The 20,965-nt window shown below is 35.5% G+C and overlaps 1 protein-coding gene across 1 annotated transcript; it reads left to right on the top strand.

Annotated features, from left to right (window-relative positions):
- The first annotated feature begins 5,442 nt into the window (after nucleotides 1–5,442).
- Nucleotides 5,443–10,066, top strand: LOC105970627 (hyperosmolality-gated Ca2+ permeable channel 2.1). The gene is made up of 12 exons (XM_012995459.2): nucleotides 5,443–5,797; nucleotides 5,992–6,404; nucleotides 6,923–7,069; nucleotides 7,191–7,254; nucleotides 7,362–7,571; nucleotides 7,766–7,948; nucleotides 8,072–8,370; nucleotides 8,450–8,738; nucleotides 8,831–9,109; nucleotides 9,203–9,436; nucleotides 9,516–9,726; nucleotides 9,810–10,066. Exons 2-12 carry the CDS (start codon nucleotides 6,124–6,126, stop codon nucleotides 9,833–9,835), a joined length of 2,223 nt encoding a protein of 740 aa, XP_012850913.1. The 5' UTR covers nucleotides 5,443–5,797; nucleotides 5,992–6,123; the 3' UTR covers nucleotides 9,836–10,066.
- Nucleotides 10,067–20,965: the final 10,899 nt, after the last annotated feature.

The raw sequence follows: 20,965 nt of genomic DNA, 5'->3' as shown, positions 1-20,965 counted from the left end.
GTGGCTTGTCAAATTAAGTACTGCAATTTTACTCTTGCGGTGTTAATAAGAGCATCTCCAATCCATGGATTTAGGTATTCGATTTCTATAATCGTGGCAGTCGCAGTGTGGCAATTTCAACTCCAATGAGGATTGGTTTCTTGTGGGCACTAGGTCCGGGTCTTCTATTTTAACGGACCCTTGAGTTACAATAATTTACATTCCTCCATCAAATACTTATCGGACCAAGGGATATGGGGCCTCGCCTATTGGTGCAAGGTATTCGATTGCTACTTGCTTAATCAATGCTGACAACTGAGCCACAATATTACTATACATATGCAAGCCCGTTTTTTAAAATTCGGGGGCCTAGACGAGATATATAGAACAACTCAGAAAGGCCTCTTGTCCAGTGACGAATCCAAATTTTTATTCAAGTTCTTCTTGGAGTGGACTTAGAGGGGGCTCAATAGTGAATGTTCTCCATAATGCATATATCTATTGAGAGTAATAAGTAGCCCCTTTTACAATTTTAAATGAAATTTGACACACATACGGGAGTACACTGGATTTTTCGAAGATAGCTATTATAACTTTCCGAATTTTCTAGCAATTTCTCCAACTCTCCATCCAACTTGTCCAAGGTCAAATGTGATATATTGCATATTAAAACACCAAAACACGGATATGAAGTACCGTAGATTATGAATGTTTTGTTTCTCTCGTTTTTCACCTTCAACTCAATAATTTGAAGGTGAACTTGCGCATGTGCAAGCTGATTTTGCACAGTGTCAATAGCTCCAATAGAAAATTTCAACAAACTCTTTGACGCACGATGTGCAGCCTCCACCTTGTTTCAACCAACAAGCATTTAATAGTGAAATGTTACATTTTATTTTATAGACAAATAAGAAAAAAAATCCTATTGTTTACTATGGTATATATGTCAGTCGTCGTGTTATCAAAATGAAGCATATTATTAGTTCAACATTTTATAAATCTTTCATTGTAAATAAACCACGTCTCATTGACGCATGTTATCATTTTGGTACATTCTCCATACAATTTAACCATCTCGGTGTATACAATTTAACCATCTCGTTGTATTTACATTCATACTCTTCTGTAGTCTTTGATTTCGGTAACTTTTCCCATATTGTTCTCTGGAACAACTCACCGTGATTTTTGTTGCCCATAAACTTCGTCGTATTTCTGTCAATGTTGCCGTTTATGTGCTATAAACATAACATATGATACGATTGTGAAAACACGTTAGGACATGCTTTTAGTAGACCCAACTCATCAGTCAGGATCACTCCCGGTTCTACTCCGAGCGGGAATATATTTCCTAGACATATTAATTTTCATGCATATGTTTCCTCGTTTTCACGTGATAAAAAAACAACAATAATCATAAAGTTCTTTCCCGCCACAGTAATCCCAATTATTTTCAATAGAGACATCAAACATAATTATCATTTGATCGACTATGAAATATATTATAATATATCAAACTAATATTTAAATAAATATTACCTATTTGTTTTGTAATTTCAATCCATAAGTATAACGTATGAAAATAAAGGCAAATGGTTGATCGAATCGAGGTGTGCAAACATAACGTCTTGCACTGTATCTCCTACTGAGTTTGTTCGATGTCATTTTTTATATATCTGTTTTCACTGAGTTTGTGCCACGGATGTTGTACAACTGTCTTCCCCTTCATTTCCTCTCATAATTTTGCAAATCTATTGTACGGATCCCTGATGCCCATAGACATCTAGATTAGCAATTAGCCTCTCTCAAATGATGTCAAATTTCCTTCGGCTCCCTTCAACTTCGTTATTTCATACTACTCTTTAGTCAAACGATTAGATGAACATAGTCCGTGAGGATATTTATGAGGAAGGTGATTATGATTGCCATTTTTTTTATAGTAAGATGCCAAAAGCCATCACAACCATCTTTACCTCATAACGCAAAAAGACACATGCAATTTATTGTACCTGACTTTTGGCTTGTTTCGACATCTATATTATTTACTCGTCTTTCATAAGCTTTTAGCTTTTACTCGTCAAATATTGTCTACCTTCATGGAAAGACTGGGTGTGTTTAATCTCATGACAATGGCTAAGGGTCGTGTTCATCGCCACTCAACTAATGTGTTTTTACAAACAAACTCAGTCGAAATGTCAAAATATTAACTGTAATCATGTAAATCAAACGTTTATGTATCTTCCTCATCAACATTTATGATTATTTCTTCTTGTCTTGATATAAATATAAATTTATTACAGAATATTATATAAAGAATGTTGGAATTATTTCAATAATTATGTGGGCTCACATTTGTGACGTAAATGTGTATGACTATCTAAAAGAAAGTCCAAATTAGTTGTGATCTAATACAAAATATTGGGTTTGACTTATGAGTTGACTATAATTATGGGCCTAATGTGTAGAAACAATTAGGGTTTAATTGTGATTTATTGATGGGAATCACAGTTGTAATATAACTGCACTCTACAGTTATATAAAGGGTCGTGGTCCCCAAAGAAACGCAACCATTCCGTCTCTTCTAAAATCCATCGTTAGAGAGATAATTAAGGAACAACCATCTTTACCTCATAACGGAAAAAGACACATGCAATTTATTGTACCCGACTTTTGGCTTGTTTCGACATCTATATTATTTACTCGTCTTTTATAAGCTCTTAGCTTTTACTCGTCAAATATTGTCTACCTTCATAGAAAGACTGGGTGTTCAATCTCATGACAATGGTAAAGGGTCGTGTCCATCGCCACTCAACTAATGTGTTTTTACAAACAAACTCAGTCCAAAGTCAAAATATTAACTGTAATCATGTAAATCAAACGTTTATGTAATCATTTATGATTATTTCTTCTTGTCTTGATATAAATATAAATATATTACAAAATATTATATAAAGAATAGATAACAAGAAAAAAGTAGATTAACACAAAAACCGGTTCACATTTTGCGTTATTTCACACGAAATAAAATTAGATTATCGATTTAATTCACACATAATTTTTTTTTTATATAAATTCCGTGTAGTATACACGAAATCGTGTACATATTTCGTGTGCATCTACACAAAATCTTGAAGATTTAAGAAAAATGAAAAATTTACCTCCAAATCAATAATGTTTGGATCCATCTCGATATTTGTTGAATTTCAATTGATTTTTTGAGTTCAATGTTGATTTTAGTGTTCTAGAAGTTGAGAGAGTTCAGAAAAGTTTTGTAAAGGCAAAACTAACATTGGTGAAAAAATGCCTGAAAGTATTAACTTATGCTTGTACATATAAATTATAATAACCACCCAAGAAAAGAATTCTACTTATGGTATTCTTAAATTACATTAAAAATATATTTTGGTTGATGATTTTGAAAGTTTAGACGGATATTTAATATGGAAAGTACAATTTATAGGTGTAAAGTTGATTTAAGCTGGTAATCAGAATTAGAATTAGATTGCCAAACACGCCCTCATGTACCTTTTGGGGACACTGACAGTTAGGACGGTTTATAGGCATTATGACCTCCACTCATATTTCTCCACGAGGCATATCCAATTGCCTTATTATTTAAATATTTAAATATATGGTAAATTCCACTTTCTTCCTTGTACTTTGGTTCGGTAGCACTTTACCCCCTTCTACTCTCGATTGCATTGATTTCCTCCTCTATACTTGAAAAATTGTCTCAATGTGGCTCGTTATTAGTTTCAGACATTTAACTTTAACACCGTTTGATAAGCTCTGAAATTACAAAACCGCCACCTCTCCCAGTTTAAATAATTATTAAAAAAACAAAATAAAAAATAAACAAAAACTAATTAAAAAAAATTCAAGACAACGAGAAAACATAGTCCACGACGCCAGCCACAATTTTTTTTAATTTTTTTTTAATTTTTTTAATAGGGCAAATGGCAAAAAGGCCCATCACATGGGACTTAAATGCATTTTGGTCCACAAAAAAAAACATTCTCTCAATTAAGCCCATCCCCATGTCTTTAGTCTAAAATACACTCAATAATATAATTCTTATCAATTCCACCCATTATGCTCTAACTTCCTTAATATTACACATTGACCCCGGATTTAAACAAATATATCACATTAACCCCCAAAACTTTTTTTTCAGAAAATAATTTTTTTTCTGAAATGTTTTTTTTCCGGCCAGATTCCGGCGTTGACTTTTTTTTTTTTTTTGAAATTTTTTTTCTTAGATTAAAAATATTGTAATTAATATTACTGTTTTGGCTACTAAATTACTGTCTCAGACAGTAATATTACTTTTTGGGACAGTAATATTATGAATATTATTTTTCCGAACAGTAATATTATTAATATTATTGTCTAAGACAGTTAAATTACTGTTGGAGACAGTAATTTAACATCCAAGGCAGTAATATTAATTAAAATAATTTTTTTAAAGGAAAAAAATTAAAAAAAAAAAGTCAATTAACAGTTAAATTACTGTCTCCGACAGTTAAATAACTGCCGGAGACAGTAATTTAGCAACGAATACAGTAATATTAATTAAAAATATAGAATAAAAAAGTCAATTAACAGTTAAATTACTATCTCCGACAGTTAAATAACTGCTGGAGACAGTAATTTAGCAACGAATACAGCAATATTAATTAAAATATTTTTGAAGAAAAAAAAAAGAGTCAATTAACAGTTAAATTACTGTCTCCGACAGTTAAATAACTGCCGGGGACAGTAATTTAGCAGCCAAGACAGTAATATTAATTAAAATATTTTTTTTAAGAAAAAACAAAATTATAAAAAAAAAAAAAGTCAACGCCGTAGATCCGGCGGTCAACGGCAGTTGACCGGCCGAAAAAAAATTCTGGAAAAAAAATTTCAAAAAAAAAAAAAAAAAAAAAAAAAAAAGTCAACGGCGGCGACCGGCGGTCTCCGGTGGTGGCGGGTCAAAATTGAAATTATGGTTAAAATTAGTTAATTGATGAAATTGGGGTGTAAATCATGAAATTGGAGTTAAATTGAGTTTCAATGAATTGTGGGTAATTTTGGTATATATAAAAGGATTTTCCTTATTTGCAAATAAGTTTGAATGGGTTGGATTTATTTGAAAGACAAAAAACTTGGATGTCCCTCTTTTAATTAAGTGCACTTGTTATGGGCCTATTTGTCATTACCCCTTTTTAATAATTATTTAAACTAGGAGGGGTGGATTTTTTGTAATTTTCAGATTTAGATCAAACGGTGTTAATGTCAAATGTCTGAAAACTAACGGCGAAAGCCACCTTGAGAAAAAAATTCAAGTACAGGGAGGCAAATCTATGCAATCGAGAATAGAAGGGCTAAAGTGATATCGAGCCAAAATACAAGAGGAAATGGAATTTACCCTTTAAATAATTAAATAAATTAAATATATATATATATATAATATTATATAATAAAGTTAAAGAAAACATATTTTTTGAGATATATTAATATACTCACTCGTATACCGACGCATCCCGCCCGATTTTCTCTCTCTCTGTATCTCTCTCTCTTTCTCGCTGGCTCCTCTTATTTCAGTTTACGCGTGGATATGAATCCTTAAATCCGAATTAATTAATGGTTAGGGAAATTCAAATAAACATTTCAATTAAAAAAAAATTAGGGCTTCATCATTGTTGATGTTTCCTTTTAATCAAACCGCAAACCCCTTTCGTAAACGCATTGCCTCTTTTGCAGTCCACGCAAAGTTACTCGGTTTTTTGCAGTTTGCTTAGGTTAATCTCATTTTTCAGTTTTTGGAAAATACTTAACCAAGGTAAGTTTCTTCCGTTCTGAAGAAATGAATTTGCGATTGTCTTCATTTTTTTTAACATTAATTTTTGATTTCACAAGCATCGGAGTTTTGTCGAAATGGGAATTCTTTCGTGTACGAGTTCCGCAATGGTATGATTAGAATACCTAGTACGAGTTTCGATTGTTAAATTTGAGAATTCTGCTTTGTTCTTGCAGTTTCACAAGTTTGAGGGAAAAAAAAAAATTTGGCTTTGTTCGGCACAAGTCTATCCGGACAAACGATGAAGATTATTTGCGTAAAATTGGCGTAATGAAATATCGGAGTTTTGTCGATAGAGTGGAATAGAGATGAACATATCTGCTCTGTTGACCTCTGCCGGTATAAATACAGCGGTATGTGCGGTGCTTTTTTCTCTGTACTCGGTTCTAAGGAAACAACCAAGTCTAGTGAGCGTATACTTTGGACAGAAGCTTTCACAAGTACACTCGAAACGTAACGACCCGTTTTGGTTTGGGAGGCTTATTCCTTCTCCTAGTTGGATTGTCAAGGCATGGGAAGCCTCCGAAGACGAATTATACCTCACTGGGGGTGTCGATTCTGTCGTATTTCTCCGTGCAGTTGTCTTCAGGTGATCGATCGTGTTTAATTTTTAAATTTCTGCTCTCGTTTTTCAGAATTTTGTACATAGACTTTTCAAGTGTGGTGAATGGAATGTTGTACCATTCGAGCACAAGTGTGGATAACACTAATCTGTTATAACGCAACTCTGTTGGGAGAATCAGAGCTCGTGGGGAGATACGAAACCCGATTTCAGTTCTCTAGGGTGCTCTCATTTGTTTTATATGTCATAAAATCCGTCTCAAAACCAGTTTCTCGTCCCGGATCATCGGCTGTTACCCGCCAGTTAACCTTTCCTTTTTCAGTTAAAAAAATTTAATGATTGAACCGCACAATTACTTCATCGATTGTTGATCTGAAACCGTCACGAGAATGTGTTTGTTCCTAAAATAAATAAATAAAAAGAAAATAATGTATAGTAATCCGTAAAGAAATTGATTGCGGTGTCATCATATGATTCTTCGTTAAACCTTTTTTTGGCTTCATTGAATATTGCTAATAGTTCAATTGTTGCTTTACCATGTGCAGCATCAGAGTATTCACTGTTGCTGCTATCGTATGCTTGTTTCTTGTTCTTCCACTTAATTATTTTGGTAAAGAAATGGAGCACAAGCAAATTCCAGAGGAACAATTGACCGTTTTCACCATTGGCAACGTCGAGGAAGGCTCAAGATGGTGAGGATAATACATATATTTAATTATCGGCTGAATTTTTATCTCCTGAAAGCAAATAAGAAAATGAGACTTAATGTATTCGTTTTCTTCGACATTTTTCGTCTAATTTTCTCTGTGGCAGGCTTTGGGCACATTGTCTTGCATTATACATCATATCTTGCTGCTCTTGTCTCCTCCTTTACTTTGTAAGGACTAACTCGGCACTGTTTTTTTGTTACATTGAGATACCTCGACGATGTGAATTTTTTTTTTTTTAGTTTTATATAATTTTTTTTTCTCGACTTGTCTTTAGGAATACAAGAACATCACGAAAATGAGATTGACGCATATAACTGCATCTCATTCGTACCCAAGTCACTTTACAGTAATTGTTCGTGCAATTCCTTGGGCCGAGGAAGAATCATATAACGACACTCTGACCAAATTCTTTACGGATTACTACGCATCGAGCTATTTATCAAACCAAATGGTTTATCAGTCGGGAGCCGTCCAGAAATTGATGGTGAGCATCTAAATCGATGTAATGTTTGTTGTCTTCATGGACGAATGTTCTCTTTGTGTCAACCTTAGTTCTACTACCCGTTTCGTAATTATGCATGGTGTTTTCATCAATCCTAAGCTGTTATTGACAAATTAAGTTTATCGTGTGGTGTTGCTACTTTCACTTATTCTGTATTCTTTTTCGGTTATTTGCAGAGTGATGCTGAGAAGATGTATAAGATGATAAAGTCACCCAACATGGAGAAACGCTGCGTACCACGATTTATGAGATGTGGTTTTTGTGGTGGCACTGGAGCAACATCTTTTAAGATCCTCTCCAACGAGCCTAAGATTTCCACAAGGGATAGCTGCTTTGATGGTTCCGATTTGCGGAAAAAGGTCTTACTTAATAAAATTAGCCCCGATATCTACAACGGCCGTAGTGTGCATAATAAATCTTAATATAATAAAAGAAATTGCGTTCTTGACGAACATGCAATGCCTAATGATTCGTTCTTGCAGGAGTGTGGAGCTGCGTTGGTTTTCTTCAGGACTCGTTATGCTGCGTTGGTTGCTTCAGAGGCACTTCAATCACCGAATCCAATGTCGTGGGTCACCGACTCTGCTCCCGAACCGTGTGACATTTTCTGGTCAAACTTATCCGTGCCGTACCGACTCCTCTGGATTCGCAGGATTGCTGTTATTGTCGCCTCTATATTTTTTGTGATTTTCTTCCTTATTCCTGTCGTCTTCACACAAAGTCTCGTTCATCTTGATAAACTTACGAAGATATTTCCATTTCTCAAGGATATTATAAAGAGGTAACAAAAAAAAAATCCTAAATGTTGCATCAAAATCACGATTGTTGAAATCTATTTTCCGTGTTTTTTTTCTCTCCAGGAAAGTTATGGAACAGCTGATCAGTGGATATCTACCGAGTGTTGTATTCATTATCTTTCTATATATCGTCCCGCCTTTGATGATGTTATTCTCTACATTGGAGGGAGCCATATCTCGTAGCCAAAGGAAAAGAAGTACATGCGTCAAAGTCGTATATTTCGTCATCTGGAACGTATTCTTTGCAAATATTCTAACGGAGGCCGCTATTGATCATTATCAAGTTTCGATCACAAAGTTGGGGGACGCAAAACATATCCCGAATTTGCTTGCCAAAGCAGTGCCAGCAACTGTGATTTCTTCTTCTTATTAAATTTCCGTTTATCCTATTGTTAGAGTAAATAAACATAAATAACTAAAGTTGCTGTTATATATGTTTTGCAGGCCACATTCTTTATGACTTACGTACTGACATCGGGCTGGGCGAGCTTATCGGTCGAACTCATTCAGCCATTCCCCCTTGTCTGCAACTTGTTCTACAGATTCATTCTCCGGAACAAAGACGATTCATCTTACGGGACATATACTTTTCCGTACCACACAGAAGTTCCGAGAGTCCTTCTGTTTGGTCTACTCGGATTCACTTGTTCCATCTTAGCCCCTCTCATATTGCCCTTCCTCCTCATTTACTTTGTCCTTGCCTTTCTTGTTTATCGCAATCAGGTTCGTTTGCATTCTCATAACAATATGTCTTGATTTGTTCTATTTACTCGAGCATCATTTAATTTTTCGTCTCGCAAAAAAATTGTGTTTCAGATACTCAACGTGTACGTAACAGAGTACGACAGTGGGGGGCTGTATTGGCCTATCGTGCACAACACAACGATATTCTCTTTGGTGCTGACCCAAATAATAGCTTTGGGGGTTTTCGGAATCAAGGAATCGCCTATTGCGTCGGGCTTCACTTTTCCTCTAATCATTTTTACTCTCCTTTTCCATGAGTATTGCAGGCAAAGATTTCACCCCATCTTCGTAAAAACACCTGCACAGGTAACAACAACTCAATATCGATTTTTACATATATAATTTTTTTTTTCCGGTTATTATGTGACGCAAAATTCTCATGCAGATTGTTATTGAAATGGACCGTAAAGACGAGAATTGTGGGAGAATAGATGAAATCCATATGCAACTGCAATCGGCTTATTGTCAGTTCAGATCAAAGTCCCACAATCTGCATAAAAGTACAGAACATAACAACAAGATTGAGTCTGTTTTGGCTGACAGCATCGAGACAGGTGATATTGTCACGCTCGAAGATCTTGACGACATTACACCAGGTTTGCAACTCAAGTAGATACGTGTGTGTGTATATATATTTATTATATAACCGGAATCTTATGTATTGTTGACAAATATACAGCCGTTTTGGGAAAGAGATCGATTTAAGCACACCCTGATGGATTTACATGAGGAACTATATATATGGGTCTGTTGGTATGCCTATATACTAGTTTACGGTTTACAAAACGAATTGGAGGTTATGTTCCAATATTGGCCGATCGAAAAACATATGATGAACTTGTAAAACTTGCAAAGCCCCGTTTGCTGAAATCTGTCCCGAAATCATTTTGCGAGTTCAGTTTTGTGGCAAAGAAATTACCTCAAAAGATCCATAAATGCTCGTTCAAATTCATTTACCGCAATGTTTTTGAATTCTATGTTTAGCTTAAAGAACATATTTCGGTAGGCAGAGGCATCCCCTTTTAATGTGGTTGAACAAACTACAGTAGCACCTCGATAAATTAATAACCTCGATTAAATAATAGTTTCTCTCAGTCCCGACTCGGTGAAAAAGTATTAAATTATTAACTCGATAATTTAATAATTTGCTAAATTAATAGAATTTCCCTAGTCCCGACTGTATTAATTTATAGAGGTTTAACTGTAGATGATATATTTCTCAATACTAGAGAATGAATTAGTCGAGGAACCAAAACACGTAATTAAACGTTCAGTTACTTTTCGACTATAATCAAATGGTATGAAATTGCGACCACGGGTTATCAATTGTCGGCATGGGCGAATCAAGAATCTTCACCTTTCTAAGCAACTCCAAAAGGAGAGGTATCAAAACGGAGCATCAAACACTCGATTGATGCTTGAAATAATACTTTGATACTTTTAAAAAACTCATATGCTCCAACTCTTGAGGTATTAAATAAATTATCCCTTTTTTCATTGAAAATTTATTGAGATTTTATTTCTTTTTCCCGTTGAAATTGCGGGAGCTATTTTTAAAGAATATTTGATTCCTCTCTTTTTTGGGTGCATTTTTGCAACCCGAGGAGGTTGAGTATCAAACTAACTACCACTTCAACACCTCCATTGGAGTGAAATATTTTGAATGTTGGGAATCAAAATGGTAGTTTTGTAATTTGATACTTCATTTGGTCCTCCCACTCGGATGGCAAAATATTAAAATGGATCATCAAATACTAATTTCATTTGATGCTCATTTTTTTTTTTTTTTATACTCATTTACTTCAACCGCAAGCATTAAATGAATTATCAAATTTTAAAGATAAATGTAAATAAATTTAAAATTGACACAATTCAATTCATGATAGATTTTTTGGGTAGTTAATATTTTGATACCTCTTTTTTCAGGATGCACTTTTGCATCTTCGGACTTTGAATATCAAAATAATTATCAATTTAATTTCTACACTGAAGATGAAAATTTAAATTTTGGAGTATAAAAATAGAAGTTATACCATTTAATTTTCCGTTCTATTATATTTATGTCACTAAATTATAACATGAAAGGATCATGGTCAATTGTGCAAAAATGCCTACCGAAAAACCAGAAATCTATATGCAAGTGTCTCTTCACACACAATCTCTTCTAAATCTTGGTGATTTGTTTCTCTTCCTTATCGAATCACGTACATATTAAATTTTTGAATATAATTTATTTTATATTAAACAATGTTCAAGAGTTGTTTAATGATAGATAACGGGTGAATTACAGTTAGACCATCTTCTACTGAAAACAAACCAAAAGATGCATGTATTTATGTCTTTTTATATTTTTCAGAAACAATTATCTCACAGTACGTTTTCAGAAGTTATAGATAAACAATTCCATGTATTTTCGACTTTCAACCTCCGATTTTTTTTTACATTTTCGGCACCAATCTTTTTCAACATATAACCTCTTAAGTTTTCTTGTTTTGCCAACATATAAACTCCGAAAGTTTTGCAAATTGAAGTACCAAACTTGTAGGAATCCGTTGGTTGCCGAGGACGCAAACATTATTTTTTTCAACAAAAGATCGAAATTTTTATGTCCAAAATGACTCAACTTTCTTTATGCGTCTATAAGACTATAACGGCTTAATCACACTTTGCATCCTTGAAATATATCATTTTGGCACTTTGCACCCTTGAAAAATAACAATAGCACTTTGCACCCTCAAAACACAATAAATCATTCACAATGCACCCTTAATTGAATGATAAAGGATAATTCATTTTTTTATTGATTTTTTTTCTGGGGTGCAAAATAACAAATTAAATTGTTATTTTCTTCAACCTTCAACTTACTTTCGAGCGCACGTGCGAGAAAATATAAATCACACCTGATAATTGAAAGAAAAAAAATTATATTTTCTTAAAACTAAAATCAAATAAACTTTTATCAGTAAATTATTCGATTCATAGATATTTTATTGTGTTGGTGGAAATCTTGGGTAAAAATATTTGGAAGAAATATGATTTTTAGATAACTTGATAACAATATAGCTGAAGGATTTTTTTTTCGTGAAATATTTTTTTGTGATAAAAAATATAAGTTTTCAATACCACAAAAAAATATTAAATTATCTTTATTAGGTTTAAAAACTCATGTGGGGTGCTTATGCATTATATATTATGTTTCGAGGGTGCAAATTGTTATTAATTTATTTCGAGGGTGCAAAGTGTCAAAATAGTATATTTCAAGTGATGGGGCCCATTTTAGCAGGCTTAGGCTGGGCCCAAGTAAGTGGGCTAGAGGAGGAAACACGAGCTTGACCGGCGGAGTTTGTACGAATTGGTGGCCCAAATTAGGCCTTAGCTCGTATGACAAGGCGCGGATTGCATGGGAAGACTCAGAGAAGAAGGAAAGAAGATATCTTATATAAGGAAAGGAGATAAAATCGGATTAGTTAAGAAGGAAACGTGTAATTTAGAGATAATTGGTTCATTACACACCTCTTGATAATAGGAAAATATCTAGAATATTAACTCACCTATATAAACACATGTAAAAATCCTCATTAGGCATACGTTTTTAATACATCAATAATATATTTCTTTATTTTTTCTCTACAAACTTTATTTTATTCTTTGTACATCTAGCCACCGCTATCCGATTCGGCTAGTGGTGGATTCTCCGGCAACTCTCAAAGTAGGTTTCGGAGAAGGTCTTGAGGATGCGAAATTCGAGAACTATCAGGTGGCGCCGTTTGTGGGGAAAATAGTCGGATTAAGGCGTTGAGTTTCTAGAACTGTTTGAATTAGATATCCAAAATACTCGAGCGAAGTATTTCATTAATGTTTCTGAATTGATTAATTCATTTGAAGAATGTCAACCTTATTTGATTATTTGAGAATTCCCTATGTTTTATTGGTCGCGGAATTATATTACTATTACGTGATGGGGCGTGCTAAATTCTACACTAAAATTTACTAAATTCCACAAATAAATTAAAAAAATATTCTCTCTCTAATCAAAATTTCTCTAACTTCTCTTCAAAATGATTTTATCCAAGTCACTCAAAATTTATTATTTTTTTACGTGAATAATCATAAAAAATGAGTTCCATTTTATTTAATATTTATTCAATTTCATTAAGCATTTTTAATTATTCAAATTCATATGAATTCGAGTTTTTTCCTCAAATTCCAACTTTATTTTAGTTTGAACATGTGAAAATTTTTGTCAAATTCGAACTTGGAATGCTAAGGATGTTTTCAGTGTGTGATTTTGTGAAAAAAACTAGGGAAAAAGAAGAAAGACATGGAAGGAGAAAAAAGATTTTAGAAAAATAAATATTTTTAGTTATGTGCATGATTTGGTAAAAATAGTATGGGATTTAGCATTTCAGTTACGTGATTTGCAAAAGAAAAAAAATGAGAAAAGGGGAAAAAGAAAAAAAAGTGGGCACTCACAAATTCATAATATCTTAGGGGTGGCCTATATGCATTCTTGTATGATTATTTAATTGATTTTATTAAAACCAAAATAGCATCTTGTTTGAAAATTTTGATGAATCTGTTGTCTTCTTTATTCATTCTAATATGCCACTGAAGGCACTGGAGAACAAATTGAATAAAAATGAGGCGTATTGACTGCATCGATTTCTCGAACTTGCAGCTATTTCACTATAGTCTTTAGCTACGACCTCGAGGATTGGTTTTTTGTAGCCTGCATTCATTCTATAGAGCTCGCATCAATCCCTTACGTTTCGAACTCATGAAAGCTCGTTTCGCCATAGGCGCAAGATAAGTTTTTCCTTTAGCCTCAATATTTTGCAGAAATTCTTTATAAAGTTTTTTCTACATTTTAATTTGAAATTTGCATGATATGTGAATTGTAGTGCTTCTCAATTGTTAAAGAAGATTGCATGTACATCTTTGCTATATATCTTGTATCAAACAAGAACTATATGCCGAATAGCTTATGTGATACCTATCTTAAAAAAAATTATAAATTAAATCGGTTGCTCGCTATACGACTCATTACTATCCCTTATAGCATGGATCTATTGAAACTTTGAATTTATATCGAGCTCACATTAATAGGGCAAGTATGCTTCAATTTGACTTCTTATGAGGTTGCATTTGAGTTTGATAACCCCCGTTTATTTTAGGATACTCGCATTTGCCTTTTTAAAACTACAATAAATACCTATTTCTCTCAAGAATTCACCTGTCATGAAACCTAATGAAGCATTGCGATAAATTATTGACTATACCATCCTTTCAGAATTTTACTTCAATATCTTAGTACATGACTCCACAACTTTGAGCTTGTTCGCTGATGCTTGAATTTATTTAAGCTCGTCTTTATTAAAGTATAAATTATCTAAAAGTATCTCGAAAAGTTATTATATGCTTGCATATGTCTCTAAAAGTTCGCAGTTATCTGTCAAAATTAAATATTCTTAAAGAATAAATTCTTTTAATTCAATTTATCTTAAGCTCAATTATCTATTAGATTCCATCATATGCATGAGCTCGCATATGTATCTTCATTATATGTTTTATATTAAAAATAAAATAAAAAAAACAACAAGTTCGCTAAGGGTTGGAAGATCCCCGCGGCTTCGGCCCAAAATGTAGTTAAAAGTGTTTAAAAGGGTTGGAAGATCCCCGCGGCTTCGGCCCAAAAGGTAGTTGAAAGTGTTTGATAAAGGTTGGAAGATCCCTGCGACTTCGGCCCAAAAGGTAGTTGAAAGCGTTTAAAAGGGTTGGGAGATCCCCGCGGCTTCGGCCCAAAAGGTAGTTGAAAGTGTTTAAAAGGGTTGGAAGATCCCCGTGGCTTCGCCCAAAAGGTAGTTGAAAGTATTTGAGAAGGATTGGAAAAATCCCGAGGCTTCGGCCCAAAAGGTAGTTGTGTTCGCCCGATAAGTCAGTTATAAACGTTCGCACAGTTGAGCTCATTACGCTCGTTTGAACAACATATTAACCACTTATGGTTATGAAAATCAAGCAAAAAAAAAAAAACAATAATATTCAATAATCGCGTGTTTCGAAAACAAACATAAAACGTAAAGGCTCCGCGAAAAGCGAAAACGGATAACTTAAGCTAAAAGCAAGCGAGAAAGGAAAAAAAAAGGAAAAAAAAGGTAATGGTTGATTTCTGACTTTTCATATTCTCAAGCGAAGGTTCACTAGAGAATAGAGGGGAGTAGACGATGGGGCCCATTTTGGTAGGCTTGGGCTGGGCCCAAGGAAGTGGGCTAGAGTAGGAAACACGAGCTGGGCCGGAGGAGTTTGTACGACTTGGTGGCCCAAATTAAGCCTTAGCTCGTATGACAAGGCGCGAATTGCATGGGAAGACTCGGAGAAGAAGGAAAGAAGATATCTTATATAAGGAAAGAAGATAAAATCGGATTAGTTAAGAAGGAAACGTGTAATTTAGAGATAATTGGCTGATTACACACGTCTTGATAATAGGAAAATATCTAGAATATTAACTCACCTATATAAAAACACGTAAAAACCCTCATTAGGGTTACGTTTTTAATACATCAATAATATATTTCTTTACCTTTTCTCTACAAACTTTATTTTATTCTTTGTACATCTAGCCACCGCTGTCCGATCCGGCTAGTGGTGAATTCTCCGGCAATGCTCAAAGTAGGGTTTCGGAGAAGGTCTTGAGGGTGTCAAATTCGAGCACCATCAGCAAGGGTGCAAAGTGCCAAAATAGTATATTTCAAAGGTGCAAAATGAGATTAAGCCCATCAATAACCATACACCACATGTCGTTTTTTGTTGAAATAAGTGGTGTTGCTTCTCTGTCGGCGGCGGTGAAGTCTTCTTTCTTCTCCGGTGCGAATGAGTCTACTTCACTGTCGGTGGGAGCATCGCCGACAACAATAAAATGGGGCGACAATAGGGTGGGGCTGTGGGGAGGTGCAGGGGCGCACCGTGAGGCATTTAGGTGGGGGCCTAAGCTTATGATAAAAATAATGAAAATATAAACAACATAAAAATAAATAAATAAATAAATGTGGTTTTATAAGAATATATTTGCAGAAATATTTGAAAGAGTTTTTATTTTCACACATTTGCATCACTTACATAGATTACATTATATAGAGTTATAGGCTAACAGTTTGCCGAGAAATCCTAATATCTAGTTACAACAAACTCCTAGATATTTGTACATAGTTGAAGTCAATCTTTTCAAGGAGTCATCAATCCCGTGGAGTGTGAGCTGGAGAGTTAGTTTCGGAAATCTCGGACTCTCTTTGAATATCTGTTTCAACACGCCCCCGCAATCGAATGGGAAGATCTTGGACATGGAGATTGTTTTTTAACAACATAAAACGTGTAGCACTCAAAGGTTTGGTGAGAAGGTCTGCAATTTGATCATTGGAAGAGATGAAACAAACAGAAAGTTGTCGTGCAAGAACTTGATCTCGAACATGATGAAAATCAAGTTCAACATGTTTAGTTCTTGCATGAAAGACGGGATTAGCGCTCAAGTACGTTGCACCAATATTGTCGCACCATAAGCGCGGTGAAGCAGAAAGTGGCAGGCCAATTTCGGAGATAAGTGATTGAATCCATTGTACTTCGGCGGCAGTGTTAGACAAGGATTTATACTCAGCCTCGGTGCTGCTTCGAGCTATGGTAGGTTGTTGTTTACACGTCCAACTGATAAGATTGTCACCATGAAATATACAATAAGCACCAATAGAACGTCTATCGTCTGGATCAGAAGCCCAGTCAGCATCAGTATATGCTTGGAGCTCATGAGAAAAGGTTCTGGATAAAAGCAAATCATTCGAAATGGAATGCTTAAGATATCGTAGTATTCGTTTCACAGCTTGCCAATGAGGAACTCTTGGTGAGTGCATGAATTTGCTGACCCGATGAACACCATAAGCTATGTCTGGTCTGGTATAAGCAAGATATTGCAGGCCTCCCACAATACTACGATAAAGTTGAGCATCCTCGAAAGTGGAACCTTCATATTTAGACAAAGTGCAGTTGGTGGCCATTGGTGTAGTACATGGTTTTACTTTGTCCATACCAGCCCGAACCAAAAGATCAAGGATATACTTTCTCTGAGTCAGCCACAAACCGTGATCAGTTCGGATAGCCTCAATGCCAAGAAAGAAAGATAAATCTCCCAATTCCTTTACAGGAAATTCAGTACCAAGAAGTGTAATATAGTGTTGGATTTTCAGTGCGTCAGACCCAGTGACAATAATATCATCAACATATATGAGAAAATAAACACGTAAATCACCTTGCCGAAGAACATATAAGGAGGTATCAGATTTGCACCCCTTAAAACCGAGAGAAACCAACTTATCTGTTAGACGAGAAAACCAAGCTCGCGGTGCTTGACGGAGCCCATAAATACTCTTTTGCAGCTTGCACACATAGGAAGGAAAGTCTGGATGAATAAAGCCAGGAGGTTGAGACATAAAGACATTCTCATGGAGATTGCCGTGCAGAAAAGCATTATGCACATCAATTTGTTTAATTGCCCAATTGCGTTGCACAGCAATAGACAATATCAAACGGATAGTGACTGATTTTACAACCGGACTGAAAGTATTCGTAAAATCAATACCCTGCTGTTGATGGTAGCCTTTCGCTACGAGACGCGCTTTAAAGCGTTCAACAGAGCCATCGGCTTTTCGCTTGATCCTATAAACCCATTTGCAGCCCACGAGGTTGACATTCGAATTAAGAGGAACAAGGGTCCAAGTGTTATTTTTTAGCAAAGCGTCAAATTCTTGGTTCATAGCTTCACGCCATTCATTGTGTTTTACAGCCTCGCTAAAGCATGTAGGCTCGACAAAAGTGTACTGCGTAGTAGCTAGTAGAGCTTCGGGCAAAGGATATTTTAAGGCGAGACCTGCATATGGTGTTTTCCGCTTGAGAGAGTTGGTTCTAGAACGAGTTACCATTTTGATGAGATGGTGCTGCAGCCGTGGTCGCAACCACATAATTTGATTCAGCATTATGGACGGGAACATCTCGTTCACCATGATCTTGGACATATACATTTGTTATCAATGGTTGAGATGTAGCAGCAGTTGGAGACGGAGTAGTCGTACTAGGAAGAGACATTTGAGGTGAAGTAAAGTTGGCGGAATTTAAAGAGTGTGGTAGGGAAACACTTTCGGAAGAGACAGGATGGTGTTCAGGAGTCGAAACATAAGGAAATAGAGACTCATTGAAGACAACATGACGAGACACAAATATTTTTCCCGTTGTCAAGTCGAGACACTTGTAACCCTGATGACATAGACTATAGCCAAGAAAAATACACGTTTGAGACCGAAAATCAATTTTATGTTTATTGTAGGGTCTTAAATTTGGCCAACACGCACAACCAAAGATACGCATAAAATTGTAATTCGGTTTCTTTTTGTAAACTAGTTCAAAAGGGGATTTTTTATTCAAAATTTTTGTCGGCAAACGGTTAATAATGTATGTTGCAGTTAAAAATGCATCTTCCCAAAAACATTTAGGTAATTTTGAGTGAGCTAGTAAAGCAAGACCCATCTCAACTATTTGCCGATGTCGCCTTTCAACAAAACCCATTTGCTCATGTGTGTGAGGGCAATAAATACGGTGAGCTATTCCACATGATTTAAAATAGGTATTTAGTCGTCTATATTCGCCCCCCCAGTCTGTTTGTATAGCTGTTATTTTAGTATCAAAGTGTCGCTCGACAAGAGCTTGAAATTGTAGAAATATTGACTCAACATCAGACTTTTGTTTAAGAGGAAAAAACCATATAAACTTGGTAAAATGGTCAACAAAGCAAACATAATAACGGGAACCATAAGTAGATAAGCAAGCAGCAGGACCCCAAACATCTGAGTAAATTAATTCAAGAGGTTTGGAAGAGTTAAATTCAGAAGAAGTAAAGGGAAGATTATGGCTCTTAGCCATCTGACAATCAGAACAAACATTATGTCTCTTATTCTTGACAATAGGAAATTTATTTGTAGAAATAACGTGCTGAACAATAGGAAATGAAGCATGGCCAAGGCGATTGTGCCAGTCGGAGACGGATAAATGAGTACCGACAAAGGCAGTAGGGGAGGACTTCTGAAAAGACGGCGAAAAACAATATAGGCCATCCGAAAGACAACCTCTATGTTGGATGTTCCCCGAGTAATCCTTTATGAGAAAAAAATAATCATGAAATTCAAAGAAAACATGATTATCTTTAGCAAATTGATGAACAGATAAAAGATTTTTAGTAATGGCAGGCACTACAAGAATTTGATCTAAAAGAAAAGAATGAGAAGGAGTAGAAATTTTGGAAGAACCATGATGAGAGATAGACAAACCTGCTCCGTTTCCAACCTGAATCTCATCTGAACCTTGATAATCCTCACTGCGAAGTGTGAGTTTGTTCATATCCGGAGTCATGTGATGAGTTGCTCCCGTGTCAGGATGCCAAACAGAGTCTGTGGTCGGCGAGGCCGAGGCAAGCATAGCACTTGGACCTTTTGGTTTATAGGAGGATTGGAAAGTGACGTCAAACCTATGATAACACTTGTGGACAGTATGACCATGTTTTTCACAAAGCTGACACCATAAGTTTGATCTTTGAACTACACCAGAGTTGTTTCGGTTGAAGGAATGATGGTTACTGGCACTGTAACCTCCACGGCTGTTATTGTATCCTCCTCTATAGGACTGATTACCACGGCTTAGAGGACCATTAGAAAAACCGCGACCCCGACCACGAGGTGGATCGAAAGATCGAGCAGCCACATTAACACTTGCTACAGAGAGTGCCGAGAGTGGTTGATTGTTGTGTAGAATCCGAGCTTCAGTTGTGAGAAGCATAGAATAAACCTCTTCTAGAGTGATACTTTCACGACCAACAATAGTATTAACCAAGGGATCATATTCCGGTCCAAGACCAGCCAAGATATAAGTGATTATATCATCCGAAGTGAGTGCCTGGCCAGCCATAGATAGTTGATCTGCGAGTTTCTTGATTTGCACGAAGTAATCTGTAGCAGAGAGATGACCTTTGCGAGATGTAGCTAATTGAGACCGAACTTGGACAACCTTGGCTCTAGATTGAGAAGCAAAACATGTTTGAAGTGCAAGCCAAATGGCATGGGAGGTTTCAGATTGATAAACTTGGGCAAGAACTTCTTCGGTGAGAGAAGAATTAATAGTGCTAAGAATTAGATTATCTTGTTTGGTCCAGAGAGCGAATTCGGGATTTGGAGTTGAGGTGCCATTGACGGTAAGAGTTGCAGGTGGTGCTTTAATTGTTCCATCGACATAACCGAAGACTTCTTGGCCTTTTAGGTAAGGAAGCATTTGCGCATTCCATATGGGATAATTTGTGCGAGTAAGTTTAGTAACATTAATGGTAGAAGAAGGATTAAAGATGGGAAGGGATGAAGTGTTTGTGGCAGATGCAGTAGACATGGTGGAAGAGAAAAGAATTTACGACGTTTGTCAATACCCAGCTGATACCATATAATAATATATTTGCAGAAATATTTGAAAGAGTTTTTATTTTCACACATTTGCATCACTTACATAGATTACATTATATAGAGTTATAGGCTAATAGTTTGCCGAGAAATCCTAATCTCTAGTTACAACAAACTCCTAGATATTTGTACATAGTTGAAGTCAATCTTTTCAAGGAGTCATCAATCCCGTGGAGTGTGAGCTGGAGAGTTAGTTTCGGAAATCTCGGACTCTCTTTGAATATCTGTTTCAACAGGTTTAATTTTTTATTTTTATTTTGACGATAAAACAAATCTTCAAATAAATACGTCCAAAATAATACAA

The sequence above is a fragment of the Erythranthe guttata genome, chromosome 8, assembly GCF_056151865.1.
Source record: "Erythranthe guttata isolate IM_541 chromosome 8, IM_541, whole genome shotgun sequence".
Classification (NCBI taxonomy): domain Eukaryota; kingdom Viridiplantae; phylum Streptophyta; class Magnoliopsida; order Lamiales; family Phrymaceae; genus Erythranthe; species Erythranthe guttata.
This window is presented reverse-complemented; position numbering and strand designations above follow the sequence as displayed.

Excerpts from the sequence above, each read along its gene's own strand:
- LOC105970627 (XM_012995459.2), top strand. The coding sequence starts at position 6,124 with ATGAACATATCTGCTCTGTTGACCTCTGCCGGTATAAATACAGCGGTA. Across the intron at positions 7,949-8,071 it reads GTTCCGATTTGCGGAAAAAG|GAGTGTGGAGCTGCGTTGGT; the intron begins GTCTTACTTAAT and ends TCGTTCTTGCAG. Across the intron at positions 9,110-9,202 it reads TTCTTGTTTATCGCAATCAG|ATACTCAACGTGTACGTAAC; the intron begins GTTCGTTTGCAT and ends ATTGTGTTTCAG.